The sequence below is a fragment of the Berghia stephanieae genome, chromosome 14, assembly GCF_034508935.2.
Source record: "Berghia stephanieae isolate SIO BIC M18660-M18661 chromosome 14, UCSD_Bste_1.3, whole genome shotgun sequence".
Classification (NCBI taxonomy): Eukaryota; Metazoa; Mollusca; class Gastropoda; order Nudibranchia; family Aeolidiidae; genus Berghia; species Berghia stephanieae.
The window spans coordinates 15,169,790-15,189,789 of record NC_088373.1 but is presented as its reverse complement, the minus strand read 5'-3'; the positions used below and the strand labels follow the sequence as shown (position 1 = coordinate 15,189,789).

Sequence of the window (20,000 nt, the reverse complement as noted above, 5' to 3'; positions counted from 1 at the left end):
AGCACTGGGTCCATCCTTGCCACGCACCCCAGTTTCCGTTTACTGCATACATACGATGGAATAGAAATGATATGATGATAATGATGACTTTATTCATAGTGATGATGATGATGTTGATGTTGATGATGATGATGATGATGATGATGATGGTCCTGGGTTCGAGCCTCGCTCGACGCATAGTTGAGTCCTTGGAAAAGACTCTTTACTCACATTCTCTCACCGTACTCAGGTGTAAAATGAGTACCTGGCCGTTAACAGCGTTGTTTTTGTCCGAAAAATTGTAATATCGCCTAACAGGCGTCATGTCTCGTCCTACATGTTAAATGTTGCTGTTGACCAGGGACCCCTTGTAAAGCGCTTTGAGCACGTTAAGTGGATATTGCGCTATATAAAAGCTCAATTTTTTTATTTTTTTATTTTTTTTTTTTTTTTTTGATAAAAGAAAAAGAAGAAGAAGAAGAAGAAGAAGAAGAAGAAGAAGAAGAAGAAGAAGAAGAAGAAGAAGAAGAATTATAACAATAATATAAAATAATGATAGTAATAATAATAATAGTCTATTCTTTAGAAAATAGGGATTAGGGTCTAAATTGTTCCACAATATAGCCCGTGTTAATTGTTTGCCAATGAGCATAGAATTATTGTCAAATCTAAAAATTCTAAAACTATTTTTACTGATTGACATACAATTAACTCACAAACGTTCTTTGATATATATATATATATATATATATATATATATATATATATATATATATATATATATATATATATATATATATAAAGGGTAATTCCACCTGCTGACTCAAATGGCTATTCAGAATATCTGCTAGGACACAATGGGTCCATCCTAAATTTGACATTGGCCTTGAGAAACGCCATCTGGCCACTCTGTTGCCAGATTCATTTGCGGGCTCCTACATACTTCATGACCGAACAAATTCTATCGTTGATAGAAGTGCCTGTTCGTTATTGCTGGTTCCCGGCTAGAACATGATCGTGTTATAAAAATGTTTTGATCCGCTCTCTGACCGTAGTATAGTGCGGCTTTGTGGTCTAGTGGTAAGACACTCGCTTTCGGATCGGGAAGTCCTGGGTTCAAGCCTCGCTCAGTCCATAGTTGAGTCCTTGGAGAAGGCTTTTGACTCACATTCTCTCAAAGTGCTCATGTGTAAAATGAGTACCTGGACGTTAACAGCGTTGTCTCCTTCCGAAAAAAAATGTAATGTCGCCTCACTTGCGTCATGTCCCGTCCTAAATGTTAAATGTTGCTGTTGACAGGGACCCCTTGTAAAGCGCTTTGAGCACGATTAGTGGATATTGCGCTTACTTAAAAGCTCATTCTTTTTTAACATAACGAAATAGTTGGTCTGCCCCCCCCCCCCCCCCTCCTTACCACAGGTAAAACAAGGCCTTCTTGTGTCACACGCCCCTCTTTCCACGGAATCTCCGGGACAACTTCTTCCACAAGAATTTGGAGGCGGGTTGTTGCAGTTTCGACCTCGTGACCTTTGACCCACGCCGCAGGTCACAGAGCATTGGGTCCACCCCTGCCAGGGACTCCAGTTTCCATTGGCTTTGAAGGAAAAAAGAAAATGTCTAAAATCCACGATCACGTTCATTGTAATTTTGAAATAAAAATGTGAAATTAAATGTAAGCTTCAATTTAATATATAACAACAGATAAAATGGACGTTTCGGGTTTCCCCTTTATCAACAAAACAGGATGAGTGAAACATTACAGACGAATGAGATAATGTGGTAGTGGCGTTGTTAACAAAAAATACAGGACCAGAATTTTACGGACGTTCTTCACTCGTTCAGACACGCATAAAACAGAAAAAAAAAATTAATAAAAAAAAATTTTAAGAAAATTATTAATTAATTGTTTTAAATATATAATTTTTTAAAAATAAAAATTAAAAAAATTAAAATATTTTTTTTTTAATTCTAAAAAAAATATAAAAAATAACATTAAAAGAAAATTTTAAAAATAAAAATATATAATATATTTAATTTTTAAAAAGAAAGTACTCCACTGTGAAGTGCTATTTTCTTACTGCAGCAAGGTCGCCTTGTGTCACACACACCAGCCTCCGTAGCGTCTCCAAGACATGGCATTCCACAGTAACTTCTAGGGGGGTTGTCGCAGATACGATTTCTCGACCTTTGACCTAAGCCGCAAGTCACGGAGCATTGGGTCCACCCAAGCCAAGAGTTCCAATTTCCGTCAACTGTTAGAAAGAGAGGAATAGATACGCTTTATATACATCAAAGATGAGGCCCATATCTCCACAGAGATATAATATTATGTGTCATTGCATGACATAATCAGTCGGAAGGTGAAAATTTGGATTGCATTTTCTGAAAGCATATGCTACCCGTATCATTTGAATCTTTATTTGAAGTAAATCGGGTGACTTTTCATGTATTAATAATCAGATGTATAGGAAAGGTATCCAGCAACTTTTTTTTCAAATTTCATACTTTTTCAACATGACAAGCTGTAAAAACTATTTAGAAGTGAAATTAAGCTTTGATATTTCCCTAAGATGTACAAAAAGGGTTGATTTCATCATTTATGACAAGAAATCATTTAGGATAAAAGATTGACCTTCTAACTCAACTTGGTAATATTTCAGTTCAAACCCTTTCACCATCCGACTGATTATGTCATTCACTGACACATGTTTAGTCTGTAAGTCAATTCTACCATACACGGGAAAAACACGTATTTAAAATTTTAGCCAGAAAACGTTTCCTTCATATCATACAATAGATTAAAATAGCCCTCATCTTGTCAAAAACTCCCAAACCTGGGACTTCGCGAAGTAAACGTTTTGTTCCGGAGTACGTCAGAATTATAATTAAATAGGTTTACAAAGATATTCATGGAACTCTCTCACGGGTCTTATCGCTGCATGCTTTAGCCGCATTAAAGTAGCTTATCGACTTACTACACTTATCTACAGATCTTTGAATCAGAATCAGAATATCTATAGATATATTACTGTTGAAAGACATCAAGTTCAAAATAGATGCAAAATAGCGATCCTTTAGCTATATTTTTAGCCGTGTGATTACCCAAATTTCAATCCTAATTAACAATAATAAAATTGAATCAAAGCTTCAATTCACTTTACAAAGACAGATAAAATTATAGGAAATATAGCACGATGAATGAGACACTCCAATTCGTTTTTTAATGTCTCATTCATCATGTTTTGTTGACAAAATGGAAACTCGAATTGTCCATATCATCTGTCTTTGTAAATAAGATTGAATCTTCTATTCTATTCTTCCAAGTATTATTTAATTCGGTCAAACAGCAATCATAATCTTGTTTCTCTAATCGCTAACCTAGGACTCTATTCAAGTCTGAGGCTTTCTTAATCGATCGATATTTTAAGACGAATTATCTGGCCAAAATCTAATTTTAAAATGTGTTGTTGTTTTTTCAAATTATGGCATTGTGGTGGCAGGCAGGAGTCCTTATAATACTTCTATAACTTTAAATTAACCCTTTTACCCTCTCCCTACCAGCCATTTTCAGGATTTTCCCCAAAACTTCACACCCAACTTAAACAAAAATAGATTTTTATCACTCAGAGACAATAGCAGTAAGTTCTTGAGATACATAATTTCTTTAGCAAAACATAGCCTACTCTATAACACACTGTTCATTTTCTTTAAATTTTATGATGTTCAGAATAAATTTGAGTGAGAAAAATGTTGGTTGTATCGTAACGAATGTGACGATTTTCCTATGGTTGATAAGGAGAGGGTTAAAGACGATATCTTTACTTCTTTGACATCATAACAATTTCTTCCATTTGAATGCGGTTATAACTATAATATTATAACCATTACCTATTTCACATAGAAGTAACTACCAATCTAATTTGTACCTCCTACTTGCCACTCACATATTATGTCTTTCCCTAAAGCAAAGCATGTGGATATGACTTTTGAATTCACTACCGATAAATTAAAGCTTGAGATCACAAATTTTAAAGCATTTGATTCTAAAATCATTTTTCTTCAACTCATCTTAAAATAAGTCTCTGAAATATATTTGATTTGTTTGCTTTCAATTTCTATCTGAATTTAAGTTTCTAAAATAAAACCTTTATGGTTTTAATAAACAACAGTGACACTTTGATTTTTATTTTAAAGTAGGTACTTGCCTTTCACAAATAAATATGTCACTCTGCAAAAAGGAAAATTCCTTTTGTATCCTTATCCTATTAAAACTTATGCTTAATCCTTAAATATTATTTCACTTTCAAAGAATTGTGCCAATATTTTACTCAATATTTAGATATTGAAGACATGTGTTGAATATCACCAAGTACCTATAGTCTATTGTAAAATTTTAACATAAAAATGTGTTTCGTGTAACTACAGTCACATGCATAACGAAGTAAGAGATAATAATATTACAGCCCAACAAATGGATATGAGTGAAAATAAATTTACAATAAAATTGAAACTGGTTGATTAAGAGAATATTGCTTGTTTCATTAATACCAAAATGTTTGTAATCAAACAATGACAATGGGTTCTTAATAAACAATACATAATATTTGTAACCCGCCGTTTCAAATCGGTATTTTGTCGGGAAAACATTTCTGTCACTGGATGACATTAATCATTGTGATACAGAGCCATAACCTAACACCATCCCACAAGTCGTGTTACGTTTATCTTCAGTGATGTCCAGAGGCCTGATTAGCCCAAAATCAAATAAAACATGGTGCGCAAAGCTCGTCCGTCTTATGTAGACTTCAGAGATTTGATCCGTCGATGATGAAAATCGGGACTTCAGAGATTTGATCCGTCGATGATGAAAATCGGGACTTCAGAGATTTGATCCGTCGATGATGAAAATCGGGACTTCAGAGATTTGATCCGTCGATGGTGAAAATCGGGACTTCAGAGATTTGATCCGTCGATGGTGAAAATCGGGACTTCAGAGATTTGATCCGTCGATGATGAAAATCGGGACTTCAGAGATTTGATCCGTCGATGATGAAAATCGGGACTTCAGAGATTTGATCCGTCGATGGTGAAAATCGGGACTTCAGAGATTTGATCCGTCGATGATGAAAATCGGGACTTCAGAGATTTGATCCGTCGATGATGAAAATCGGGACTTCAGAGATTTGATCGGTCGATGGTGAAAATCGGGACTTCAGAGATTTGATCCGTCGATGGTGAAAATCGGGACTTCAGAGATTTGATCCGTCGATGGTGAAAATCGGGACTTCAGAGATTTGATCCGTCGATGGTGAAAATCGGGACTTCGGAGATTTGATCCGTCGATAATGAAAATCGGGACTTCAGAGATTTGATCCGTCGATGGTGAAAATCGGGACTTCAGGGATTTGATCCGTCGATGATGAAAATCGGGACTTCAGAGATTTGATCCGTTGATGGTGAAAATCGGGACTTCAGAGATTTGATCCGTCGATGGTGAAAATCGGGACTTCAGAGATTTGATCCGTCGATGGTGAAAATCGGGACTTCAGAGTTTTGATCCGCCAACCATCAATATATTGGATTGGATTTGATTGGATAAGCTCCATGCTGGAAATTGAATTTATAGAATCAAATATGAAACTTTGCGTTCCTTTATATTCTCTATGGTGTAAAATAAAGATATTTTCATAATTTGCAAAACAAAAATGAAAGTTCATATTTATTAGAATTTTTACTTTAAATGTATATTTCGATGACCAATTCACCCCGACATAATAACGTTTTGAGACGGCGGGTCACATTTAAGAAAAGCATAATATATTATATGACAAAATCTGTAAATTAAAGACAATTCCATTTGTGGATTATTTTTGAGAGGTGATGCGTCTCATGCTTATGTATCAGCATGCAAAGAGTACCCACAAAACCAACCATTACACTTTGGGATAGGTCAAAGGTTATACAAACTTCTTAATAAATGAAATTGTGCAGTGGGGAAATACATGCATGTACAAATAATAATAATAGGTATCAACTATGAGGAAAACTCATGCGTGAAATGAGATCAAGCTAAATAAACAACACAATCAAGAACAGGCAAAATAATGATAAAATCCGACTTTATTTTCAATATTATACCCAAAAAAAGTAAAATGGGCAAGACTGCATGCCTATTCATGTTGATAGTTTTCATACTCACAGATTGAATATATTGTTTAGCTACCTCCTCATTTTTCTAACATGTCGTTAAAGAGCAATGTAAAAATGGATATATAACAGCTTCCAAAAAAAAATAACAAAAAAACAAAACACGGAACGTTTCGGGCTCAAAACCCTTCTTCAGCAAATAACAACAACAAAAAAGAATAAAAACGTTAATACTTCAAAAAAAAAATTCCGACAGACGGTAGAAAAACACAATCAATTAATTAATTATAATTATAACAATTCATACATTTGCATTCGGTTACGAAACCTGTATATGTGACCCTCCGTCTCAAAACGGTATTATGTCGGGATGATTCAGACCCCAAAAAGTGAATTTAGAGATAGATTGACGAGAAATTGGAGCTTAAAAGTTTTTGCAACGCAAGAAGTAGTCTTTATACTCCACCATAACGTACAGAAATTAAACCAAAGTTGGATATTTGTGGCTATGAATTCAATTTCCCTTACCGAGTGGATCCCGACATAATACCGCTTTGATACGGTGGGTCACATATATAAAAACGTACTTAGCTCCACAGTTCTGTTCTTAGATCTAAAGAGAATTGACTTGATTTGGGACATGGTGTAAAGTGAGCATAGAAATGGCATGAATACGTCAAGTGTAACACAACACTAAACAAGGCACAGGTATTACAGACAGGTCATGCATCTTAGATATTTCGGGGAAAATTAATCTATGTCAAATGATTGAAAAATTGAAATCACAAGACATTAAAATTAGGGCGTGACATTTTACAGGCTTTTTTTGTTTTGAAAATACGGCTACCATCAACATGTGCAAAGGCAACATATCACGTCAAATTAGTTATAAATAACACTGTGAAATTGAATGTAAGTTTCAATTTAATTACGAAAACACATAGAGAATGGACGTTTCGGGTTTCCCTTTTATCAACAAAGCAGGATGAATGAAACACTACAGATGAATGAGATAATGTGGTAATGGCGTACACACTTTTTCGGATTTCTATCATGCGCCCGTGCTATTGGTCACTTCCGTTCAGTATACAATGCCTAACGTTATAGTGGGATTTATAAATAAGGTCATGCACACTTACCTCAATCCAAAAAAAACAATCTATCAATGCCCGTCCACGAATTATTATTTTTTTTTCATATCGATGGTAATAATTTCTTTAAATATCTTCTGGAATTATACAAATCATTTTGCATATTAAAATTGTCATTGATAAATGTAAACAGGTTCTAGGGGGCACCGTGGCTAAGCGGTACGGTCTTTGCTTCGTACCCTACACAAAAGGTACCGAGTTCGATTCCCCGCCTCGTTGTGTGTTCTTGAGCAAGTCACCTCGCCCTAGCTCACTGCGGCTGACGCCTGGGTTATTCCAGTCTTCCCTTGGAATTGGTTTGCACTTGGAGATGAATGAAGGGAATTTTATTTTTTATTAATATTTTTAACGAATACTTAATTAGAAGTCTAAAAATTGCAAATTGGCTTTGATCTCATTGCTATTACAGAAATATTTTCAAGCCAAAGAATGTACAACAGGTGCATCGATATACTCGATAAAGGAACATTGAAATTCTCTGAAAGACACGATATAACCATATAAGTAAAAGCAACATTAAACATCTCAACAGATTTCGTTAAAATTCAAATCTACAGCAATAACCATGTTATGTGAAAAAATAATATTTTATATATGCTAGCCTTAAAAGGACCGTGGCTTTAGTAGGAAAGGATGTACGGAAAAAAATTTTAAGAATGGAGATAAAACGACAATAATTTAGGCAGCCATCCTCTTATAACGTCAACTTTGTGACCAAAACAAAATAGACGTTATAAAAAGTTTATGACCTTATCGTTTAAACAATGTTAATATCAGTCAAATGGTGTACCATTTGTTTATATAATATACATATATATATATATATATATATATATATATATATATATATATATATATATATATATATATATATACAGAGCTTCTTTTATCAAAAAGTTGAGCAGTATTATTTCATGGTTCTTGTTTACAATTTATATTATATATATATATATATATATATATATATGTATATATATATATATATATATATATATATATTAATGAGGAAAAGGAGAGGTAATTTAAAGCTGTGGATAAGTACAAAGATCAACATAATTAAACAATTAGTTGTTTAATAATAAAACAGGTCATCTTTCTTATATTTCGCATTATACCGTGGCAAACAGCTGGCAGTTATAACTAATTGGTGTAGTTGCTCATACAATCCGATTGATTTTACTAAATTAATTATGACATAGAAGGAGTTTTGTCTTAAATTTAGGGTGCACTCACCATGTCTAATAACGACAAATTATGGGTGGTTGCAGGGGCGTGGCTATATTGGTTGATTTGGTGCCTGGCACCGCATCCATCTTTTAAAAATGGATTACAGCATTTTAAAATAATAATAATAATAATAATAATAATAATAATAATAATAATAATAATAATAATAATAATAATAATAATAATAATAATAATAAATAATAATAATAATAATAATAATAAAAATGAGAAATAGTATATTATACTACCGCCTCTTACTTAATTGAGTAAGTCTTTTCTTAAACGAGTTTTCTTTCTTTTGTATTTACAAAAATGACATGTTTTTAGTCATTTTCTTCTGATTCTGGCACCACCTTATACTGTAATCACGCCACGCCACTGGGTGGTTGCATTTACACAGACTTACGACAACATTCCCTGCTATTACACGACTCGGATTGTTCACTCTGGCCAGGACACGTGTTCCCACAGAAATTTGGTGACGGACTGTTACACACTCTAGTCTTGCTTCGTATTCCTCCGCCACAGGAGACGGAACACGATGACCATCTTGACCACGGAGACCAGTTTCCGTCCACTTTGAATAATACAAAAATTTCAGTGTCAGTGTGTTTTGTCAATCAATGTATGCAAAGTTAATTCAAGTTCAAGTTCAATGTATCTATCTGCAAAAGGCGGATTTTGCCCAGCACTGCAGATTTTATACAATTATGTGGTGACTTTTTCCATTATTGTGTTATTGAGTTGAACAATAAATGTTTAATAGTTGACCAAATGTCTCGGTAATATCTAGGATTTCTGGTGTCCCATTCCTTGATAGTTCTTGGGAAGAAACTGTTTTTCTGTGTGTTGTAAAGCGACTAATGCATGACTGATTCACTTTTAAAATGTTCTTTTCTGTGTCGATACTAAAAGTACAGAAGTTTACATATTATCCCAAAATCCAACACGGCGGTGATCTACAGTTAAGTTTCTTTTATACCACGTAAATGGAACAATGTTGATATGCTTATCTAAATAACTCTGTTAACTAAATCACAATTAAAAAATAACTTGAATGAGTAATTGTGTGTTTTGATATCCAAATCAATTGCATTATTACTACTTTATCATTTCTTCGCATTTTAAAACATGACTTTGCTCCATGATAGTTATGTTTTTGATATAGATATTTAGTACAACAGTATGATAAAACATTTGATTTATCGGCACATTAGTATCTATTGCTAAAAGATTATTCATAAATCCAAGAATTAATGAGATCTTTAATACAAAGCCGTTGTTTTAAAAAATATATTTTAAAATTGGAAACGCACATCTTCGAATGTATATATTGCATTAAAATCTTATTATCTTAGAATAATTCTATATGATATGGAGAACAAAAATATCTAGAACGTTCAATGTATGTGTAAGTTATTAACGTTCAACATACCACAACATTCCCTTGTGTTACACCTCTCTCTGAACTCATTACTGCCAGGACATGACGTCCCACAATAATTTGGTGACGGGTTGTTACACAGCCTGGACTTGACTCGTATTCCTCCGCCACAGGATGCCGAGCAAGGCGACCATCCGCCCCATTGAGACCAGTTCCCATCAACTATGAAGTTTAAAATAGTCCAACACTTATCAAAGCCCCTTCAATAATCCAATGAATAAACATGATGTGTTTTAAAGATAAGATACTTGCATGCCTATGAATTGAAGTAATTATTGTCAAATATAAGGACGGTCAATTTATATATTGAGGTTAGAATGAAAGATTCTTCAAAAGACAAAATGTATTACAATGATGATGGGTTAACCTTGAAAATGAGTCCATCGATTTACGATATTGAATGTAAAACTAATACTAACAAAAGGTGACAACTGAAATACTTCGGATGGAAACATTACGATCAATGGACGTTTCAGGTGAAAACCCTTTGTCAGCAAAACAATAAACAAAGGAATTTGAAACCAAAATAACAAACAAAACGTAGTGAGAATTTTAGTGTGTGTACTCCTACTAGGTGGTTGGAGTATGAATAAAACGGTAGAGATCCCATGCTTCAAGCATCCCCCACCACTCTCTACATTTAAAACATCGTTGTAAAGTAAATTATAACTTCTCATTGAGCCAGGGTCAATTACCACTATATAATATAATGATTAAACACTTACCACAACATGCCCTTGTGTTACACTTTTCTGTGAACTCATTACTGCCAAGACATTTGTTTCCACAGGAATTTGGTGACGGGTTGTTGCACAGCCTAGACTTGACTCGTATTCCTCCGCCACAGGACGCGGAGCAAGGCGACCATCCGCCCCACTGAGACCAGTTTCCATCAACTATGAAGTTCAAAATATTTCAATACTTATCTTAGTCCTTCAAAATAATACTATGGAATCAACGAGACGGGTTGGAAAAAATGTGCATGCGTTGGAGCGACTGTAAGGCGTCTCAAAAAGAAGTACGGCAAACTTACGTATTCAGGTCAGAATGGAATCTTCCTCCATGTTGAACAAAAGGCCAAAGAAATTGAAATTATGACGAATTAATTTGAAAATGTCAGCCCAAACTTTAAGGCATTTGATTCAACGACGGTTTATAACACAGGGGTCAAATGGATTCTATAACAGACCTGCCTGGTACTACGAAAACTTCGTAGAAATACGAACTTTTAGCTCCAGATACAAAGCTGCATGGGTTCCTTGACTAAATAAATCTGTTGAAAAAGAAAGTTGAGCTCCTTAAAAGCTTTATTCAGAACTTTGGAGCATTTTCAGACAATGTTGAGAGCAAACTATTTATTTGTAAAGCTATTTGAAATGAATTTTTCTTTTTCCCCCATGGAAACTACGAATTTTTCAAATTTCAAGTAGGCATCAGTGCTATAATCATCATCATATTACTTACCACAGCAGTCTCTGTTGTTACATCTCTCCGTCAATTCATTCCTACCAGGACATGTGTTCCCACAGGAATTTGGTGACGGGTTGTTACATACTCGAGACTTGCTTCGGACTCCTCCTCCACAGGACGCCGAGCAAGCTGACCAACCTCCCCATGGAGACCAATTTCCATCAACTACGAAGTTCAAAATATTTCAATACTTATCTTAGTCCTTCAAAGAATTACTATGGAATCAACTCACTGGTTAGAAAAAAAAATTTGCATGCGTTGGAGCGACTGTAAGGCGTCTCAAAAATAAGTGCGGCAAATTTACGTATTCAGGTCAGAAATGAATCTTTCTCGATGTTGAACAAAAGAGCAGAGAAACTGAAATTATGACGAGTTAACTTGACATTTTCAGCCCAAACTGTAAGGCATTTGATTCAACGACGGGTTATCACCCCTCTAATTAATAGAGGGATCGAACGGAGACTATAATCATCATCATATTACTTACCACAACACTCTCTGTTGTTACATCTCTCCTGTAATTCATTCCTTCCAGGACATGTCTTCCCACAGAAATTTGGTGACGGGCTGTTACACACTCGAGACTTGCTTCGAACTCCTACTCCACAGGACGCCGAGCAAGCTGACCAACCTCCCCATGGAGACCAATTTCCATCAACTAAGAAGTTTGAAAAGTTTTTTGATAATTTGTATTAGTCAATAGAAGGAAAAACACAAGAAATAACACAATATGTTATGATAAAAGCATTAGCATAATTATAAACTGAAAGATTTTATATAGAAATTAAGATTGGCAAACTTCCCGTAATCTGGAAAAATTTGTTTAGATTTGTGTCCAGAAAACTCGTCCTTTAAATATCAATAGATAAAATGTCCCTCATTTTGGAAAAAAAACTCTCATACCGCAAAGATGACTCTTTGCATTTTTCCGGAGAAGCATAAAATACAATATTTATTTTTTTTAAAGAGAAGCGAAGAGAGCACATTATTTAAATAGAAATTGACACATTTCCAGAACCAGATACAATGAAAATTTACAGTTGCAGCCCTCTGTTCGACCAATGACCGAGAGAATAAAGCATGTAAAAAGTAGTATCTTGTGGTGGGTGGGGGAGTGACGAGGTGGCGGATTTGATTAAGGCATTGTATTGTGACCCGGAAGGTCCTGGGTTCAACCCCATTCAGGCCCTTTCTTTTCATCTTTTTCTTCAACAAGATTATTAACCCAAATTTGTTCGCTTTTGGTTGGATTGGATTAGATGTGCAAGGTAAAATATAACAGGCCAGAACGTATTCCGCAATGATATGTTAAAACTCCAACTTGAGACAGATTCAAATATTATAGCTTTAGTCAAAACAGACTTACCACAACACTCTTGAGCGTTGCATCTTTCCGTTAGTTCACTCCTTCCAGGACATTTGTTCCCACAGAAATTTGGTGACGGATTGTTACACCCTCGAGATTTGCTTCGAACTCCTCCTCCACACGTCGCTGAACAAGCTGTCCAACCTCCCCACGGAGACCAATTTCCATCACCTGTTAATGTGACAAATTAGGGAGAAGGCACTGGTAACAAATGCGGCTATGTGGTCTTGTTTCTCGCTTTCGGATCGGAAGGTCATGAGTTCGAGCCTCGCTCGGCGCATAGCTGTGTCCTTGGAAAAGACTCTTTAATCAAATCACATTCTCTTGCGTAGTCAGGCGTTAGGTCTCGTTCTACATGTAACGTGTTGCAGTTGGTCAGGGACCCCTTTGTAAAGTGCTTTGAGCACGTTTAGTGGATATTGCACTATATAAAAATCTCAAGTAAAAAGCTCAACGTGTATGTCGCTGAGTTGTAGAGAGGAGCAATCAAGGACTAACAAAGCAACCTACATGAGATCCAAGGGTTCAAGTCCGCAATTTGACTCCTCAATATATTGTGCGGCGATGTGGTCTAGTGGTATGACACTCGCTTTCGAGTCGGAAGGTCCTGGTTTCGAGCCTCACTCGGCGCATAGTTGAGTCCTTGGAAAAGACTCTTTCCTCACATTCTCTCACCGTATTCAGGTGGAAAATGAGTACCTGGCCGTTAACAACGTTGTCTCTTTCCGAAAAAAAATTTATATCGCCTAACAGGGGTTATGTCACGTCCTACATGTTTCATGTTGCTGTTGGTCAGGGAGCCTTTGTAAAGTGCTTTGAGCACGTTTAGTGGATATTGCTCTAAATTATTATTAAAGCTCAATTATTTGACCTTTGAGAGAGGTATTCATGTACACATGTTTATCAGTCCATACAGGTGTAATAGTTGAGATTGTAAAATTAGGAGGATAGTGATAGAAAATAGCACCTTGTCGAAAGGATAACATGTTTATCAGTCCATACAGGTGTAATAGTTGAGTTTGTAAAATTGGGAGGATAGTGATAGAAAATAGCACCTTGTCGAAAGGATAACGAGGATAACAACAATAACTAGACAATCCGCAGTAACGACAATAAAAAACAAACAACATTACTAGCAGCACCACCGAAAACAACAAAACAACGTACGGCATTTCGGAGGACAGGCAGGTTGTCGACACGTCTTGGCTTCTTTACTGGATCCAGGACAATTTCTTCCACAGGAATTTGCTGGAGGGTTTGAACATTCTCTCTCTCTAATCTGACTGCCTGTGCCGCACGTCGCAGAGCACCTTGACCAACCTGCCCAAGGCGACCAGTTCCCATTAACTGTGGACAAGACAAGTTCATTAAAGTCATTATTTACAGAGCTTCTAGATCACTCATGAATTTTCACCTTAACTCTCTCCTTACCGGCCATTTTCCGGATTGTCCCCAAAACTTCACACCCAACCTATACAAATATTAGATTTATTTCACTCAAACATAAAAGCTGTTAGTTCTTGCTATTCTAATATTTTTCTGCTAAACGAGCTCTCCAAAACAGTGTTAATATACTTAAATATAGCAAACATTTTTGTTCAGATATTGTGATGTACAAAAGAAATCAGGATGAAAAAATGTTAGCTGTATCGTAACGCATTTGACGATTTTCCTATGGTTGGTAAGGAGGGGGTTAATATTATTGTTCATGTCAAAATCTCCATGAGTGAAAGTGGAGATTAAAGGAAGATTCAGATTCAGATTCCCAGTTCAAATTGCAATGAATAGATGCTTTGCTGATTCCGATTAACCCTCTCCTTACCAGCTACAGGAAAATCGTCATATTCGTTACGATGCCATCAGCAACTTTCGATTATTCTTGTTTCTCATAAACTTTGAAGAAAATGTATTTATTATAGTCATAAAAACTTGACACTGCATTGTAGAGTTCATTTTGCTGAACAATATTATGTATAGAATGTACTTGTTAATCTTCTGTTTGAGTTAGAAAAATCTATTTTGTGTTGGGTGGATGTGAAGTTTTGGGGACAATTCTGAAACTGGCTGGTAAGGAGAGAGTTAAGAGAAGTGAGTTTAGCACACAAAAAATAAAATTATCTTCAAAAAGCGCAATTGGTTTATAACATGCAGCGGACGTTTACATCTTTAAAATTTCCTCAGAATATGCTTTCAATTTTTAAAAAATTAAAATTGATTATTCAAGTTTGTGATAAGACTTTTTTTAATCCCACCGACAAAAAACATGTCGTCCCAGATAGGAAAATTTCAATTTTAAGACATTTAATGTATTCAAAATAATGAGAGGCACCACTAACTGGAATTGATTTAATGGAAACACCCCATGACACATTGCCATACTCGCGAACTGGAGGGTTGACACATAACCGTGTTGTTGTTTTTTAATGATGGCGTTTATTTTCGATGGGATTCCAAGAAACAAAGTTGATTTTTCGATAAAATCATCATGATGTCTAATCAATATCATAATAGACCCACATGCAAACTTATTTCATGTCATTTGTTAACCCATGCAAAATTTTGTGACGATTGGTCCAGTGGTTTCGGAGCCTTAGTGTTGCAAAAAAAACATTTTTCAAATATATAATAAGATAAGTTGGCATAGTTATTTGAGTAGCAGGATATATATGGCAGATTCTTAGGATTACGGGACGTAAACGTGCGAGGATGGATGATCTTTTTTGACAACTAGCATATAATATTTAGACTGGAAAATAAGATACTATCACCCAAAAGATATGTACACAATCCTCTGGAAGAGTAGTTTTACACTTCCATTGAGATTGGAACCCATTTTCTAACATCACACTTTTGTTCCCTTTTGGAATTGACTCTAATCCAGCTAAAGAAAGACAACGACAGCGTCTATTCGCATTGTTGCTCGAAACCTGGACCATTTCATGTCTAGAGTACCCCAAAACACGTTCTATTTCGATGTGCGGCTATGTGGTCTTATGGTATGAAACTCTCTTTCGGATCGAAAGGTCCTGGGTTCGAGCCTCGCTCGGCTCATAATTGAGTCCTTGGAAAAGGCTCTTTACTCACGATCTCTCACCGTACTCGGGTGTAAAATGAGTACCTGGCCGTTAACAAAAAAAATGTAATATCGCCTAACAGGCGTCATGTCTCGTTCTACATGTTAAGTGTTACTGTTGGCCAGGGACATTTGTAAAGCGCTTTGAGCACGTTTAGTGAAAATTGCGCTATATAAAAGGTCAAGCTCAAGCTCAAATTATATATTTAATACTGACCACAGCAAGGTCCGGTTTGACAAGCACGTATCTCGGAAGGTCTTCCTGCGCAGGGATCTCCACAGGAATTGGCTGGAGGATTGTCACACCTGCGTCTACGTAACTCATTGCCACGCCCACACGTGGCGGAGCATCCTTCCCAGGCAGCCCACTGGCCCCAGTTGCCGTTCACTGTGGAGAAGGATGAATTTACTGCTGCTATTGTTGTTGATGATGATGGTGATAATAATAATAATAATAATAATAATAATAATAATAATAATAATAATAATAATAATAATAATAATAATAATAATAATAATAATAATAATGATGATGATGATAATAATAATAATATTAATAATAATAATAATAATAATAATAATAATAATAATAATAATAATAATAATAATAATAATAATAATAATAATAGTAATAATAATTATAATAATAATAATAATAATAATAATAATAATAATAATAATAATAATAATAATAATAAATAATAATAATAATAATAATAATAATAATAATAATAATAATAATAATAATAATAATAATGATAATAATAATAATAACAACAACAACAACGACAATGCCGATGACAATGACGACGGACGCCAATCTGCTAACTCACCACAGCATGTTCCAGCATTACAAGACTGCGTGTCTCTGGCACTTCCTGGGCATCGCTTACCACAGAAGTTGGGGCTAGGACGGTCACATCGACGGAGACGTGATTTGACCCCAAGACCACAGGATACACTGCAGGACGTCCAGCTAGCCCAAGAACTCCAGTTTCCATCCACTGGAAATTTTGAAAAATAAATAAATTAGAGTAGTGTTACAGAACCATTTAACTGGCGTGATTTGAGTTTATCCAGGCTGTTGTAGCATCTAAAACGGGCTGTATCAATTGTTGCAAAGTAGATGCTGATGATGGTGATGGTGATGATGTTGATGATGATGATGATGATGATGATGATGATGATGATGATGATGATGATGATGATGATGATTACGATGATGATGAAGAAAAAATAAGAAGATGATGAAGAAGAATAAGAGGAGGAGGAGGAGAGGTGTGGATGAGGAAGAGGTGGAAGGGGGAGAATAAGAAAGAAGAGGAGGGGAGGATGGGAAGTAGATAGAAGAGAAAAAGAAAGAGAAAGATGAAGACGTTGTGGTGGATTAAGAGAGAAGAGGAGGAGAAGGAAGAGGAGGCGGTAGAGGAGGAGAAAGAAGGGGGAGACGAAGAACGTGAAGGAGATGAATTAATTGAAAAAAAAATTGAAAAAAATTAAAATTGAGCTTTTATATAGCGCAATTTCCACTAAACGTGCTCAAAGCGCTTTACAAGGGGTCCCTGGCCAACAGCAACATTTAACATGTAGGACGGGACATGACGCCTGTTAGGCGATATTACAATTTTTCGGACAAAGACAACACTGTTAACGGCCAGGTACTCATTTTACACCTGAGTACGGTGAGAGAAAGTGAGTAAAGAGCCTTTTCCAAGGACTCAACTATGCGCCGAACGCGAGGCTCGAACCCAGGACCTTCCGATCCGAAAGCGAGTGTCATACCACTAGACCACATAGCCGCACATTATCCATAACGTACCACAACAATCCTTTTCATTGCCACATCGCCGCCTCTCTTCGGCCAACCCAGGACAGGATTTGCCACAACTGTTGGGTCCTGGGTTGTCGCACTTCCGTTGTCTGTACGCGATGCCCTGGCCACAGGTTGCACTGCACGAGGACCAGCGAGACCATCCCGACCAGTTCCCATCCACTGGGGAAGAGAAGTGTAAAAAAAAAAAGGAATGAGCAAAGATGAATATTTTAACCGATTTGAAAAAAAAAAGAATAAAAATTTGACCTATCGTCTCAAAACGGTATTATGTCTGAACGAAGCAAATGCTTAAACGCCGAATTAAATGTTAAACTGGTCAAAAATATAAATTGATGGCATTAGCACCCTAAAATATGGTATCCATTCTCCTCAATAAAACATACAAAATCAACACAAGTCTGATATTTATGGCTATAAATTCAATTTTCAACATCTTAACCATCCCGACTTAATACCGTTTTGAGGCGAAGGGTCACAAATGTCAAACATGGATCGTTTCGAGCTCAAAACCCTTCTTCGGTTTATAACAAAAGTGTTAATTGAAGTAATAATGTTTTATTGTTTTGTTGTTCATTGTTTTTCACAGTCCATAGGTTTTAGCAGTTTTGTATCACTCTGGGAAGAGAAGTGGTGGGGATGGTTGACGCTGGTGGTGTTGGTGGTTGTGATGTTGATAATGATGATGATGATGATGGTGATGATGATGATGATGATGATGATGATGATGATGGTGATGATGGTGATGATGATGATGATGATGATGATGATGATGATGATGATGATGATGATGATGATGATGGTGATGATGGTGATGATGGTGATGATGATGATGATGATGATGATGATGATGATGATGATGATGATGATGATGATGATGATGATGATGACGATAACGACGACGATGACGATTCAAAAACAACGACAACATTAAAAAACAAAAGCATTGTCTTACCACAGCAATCTCTATCACTCATACAAGACCTCCTCTCTCTGTCTCTCCCCGTACAAGTTCTACCACATTCGTTAGGGGCCGGCCCGTCACAACGGCGTAATCTCTCCTGCACGCCTCGACCACATGTCGCACTGCAGGCAGACCAGCCATTCCAGGCTGACCATAATCCGTCAACTGAAAAATTAAAAAAATGAACTTTTATATAGCGCAATATCCACTAAACGTGCCCAAAGCGCTTTACAAGGGGTCCCTGGTCAACAGCAACATTTTAACATGTAGGATGGGACATGACGCCTGTTAGGCGATATTACAATTTTTCGAACAAAGACAACGCTGTTAACGGCCAGGTACTCATTTTACACCTGAGTACGGTGAGAGAATGTGAGTAAAGAGTCTTTTCCAAGGACTCAACTATCCGCCGAGTGAGGCTCGAACCCAGGACCTTCCGATCCGAAAGCGAGTGTCATACCACAAGACCACATAGCCACACTGAAATGGTAAAATATCACATTAAAACCTGAAGAAAGTAATAACAAGAAATGAAGTGAGTAGAAAAGTGGTAGAAGACAATAGAGAATAAAGACCTCGCGGCAGCGATCGGGGCTTACTGCATTTCGTGTTATTATTATCAGCAAAAGTGCCTGCTCCACTCACTTTTCTGAAGAAAGTATCGCATTATACAACTCTAGACAAAGCATGGGGTGGGGGCGGGGGGAGAGAGAGAGAGAGAGAGAGAGAGAGAGAGAGAGAGAGAGAGAGAGAAAAGATAAGATTATCATCTAAACTCAGCCCTCCACAGTTTTAGTTTAGTGCCAAGAATCCAACCCCATTGAGAGCATATGGTGCTTATTATCTACCCAGCACTCGGCAGCAAATTCCCCCCAGTTTCGAAGGATTGAATTCGTCCAAACCGACTTCCATCTCGTATACGCAGCTCTGGCCGAAGTAAGGGAAGCTACGTACAAGGGTTGTCGGGACTTATTTCGGCTCGAAACGGGGTTACCGTCCATTATACGCTTGAGGGGGATATCCCCGTTCCCTCTCACTCTTTCATCTTAAGTCAGTTGTTTGTAATCGTCTCCTGTCGGACATCGGGGGAATGGATTGATGCCAAAATCGGACCCCATTCTCTAGGCGTTTTGCCATCGTTCCCGACACCGCTTGCATGGACTTGCGAAGTTTCACATCTACCTTCTCAACGTTCTTGTTTCTTCCACTCTCTGGAGCGCAATACTCCACGGTGGAATAGTACAGTGCCAAGGCGGACGTCCTCAAGAGCGCTTAGCACTCGGCGATTCACAGGCGTCGGCCACGTTGTTAGGGATGGCAATGGTTCAGAAGACACAACAAAGCCCAG

The 20,000-nt window shown here is 36.6% G+C and overlaps 1 protein-coding gene across 5 annotated transcripts in view; it reads right to left on the bottom strand.

Moving 5' to 3' along the window:
- The window catches only part of LOC144959976 (SCO-spondin-like), a 132,057-nt gene that overhangs the window by 60,108 nt on the left and 51,949 nt on the right, over window positions 1-20,000 (bottom strand). For all 5 annotated transcript variants that reach the window (XM_078892862.1, XM_078892865.1, XM_078892866.1 and 2 more), the window contains exons 8-17: window positions 18,644-18,817; window positions 17,677-17,850; window positions 16,691-16,861; window positions 16,075-16,245; window positions 13,952-14,131; window positions 12,785-12,955; window positions 11,906-12,076; window positions 2,058-2,231; window positions 1,394-1,573; window positions 1-42 (exon numbers count right to left, since the gene is read on the bottom strand). The exon at window positions 1-42 is cut by the window's left edge and continues 132 nt beyond it. In XM_078892862.1, the coding sequence (XP_078748988.1) occupies window positions 1-42; window positions 1,394-1,573; window positions 2,058-2,231; window positions 11,906-12,076; window positions 12,785-12,955; window positions 13,952-14,131; window positions 16,075-16,245; window positions 16,691-16,861; window positions 17,677-17,850; window positions 18,644-18,817 (1,608 nt within the window). The remainder of the gene's footprint in view (window positions 43-1,393; window positions 1,574-2,057; window positions 2,232-11,905; window positions 12,077-12,784; window positions 12,956-13,951; window positions 14,132-16,074; window positions 16,246-16,690; window positions 16,862-17,676; window positions 17,851-18,643; window positions 18,818-20,000) is intronic.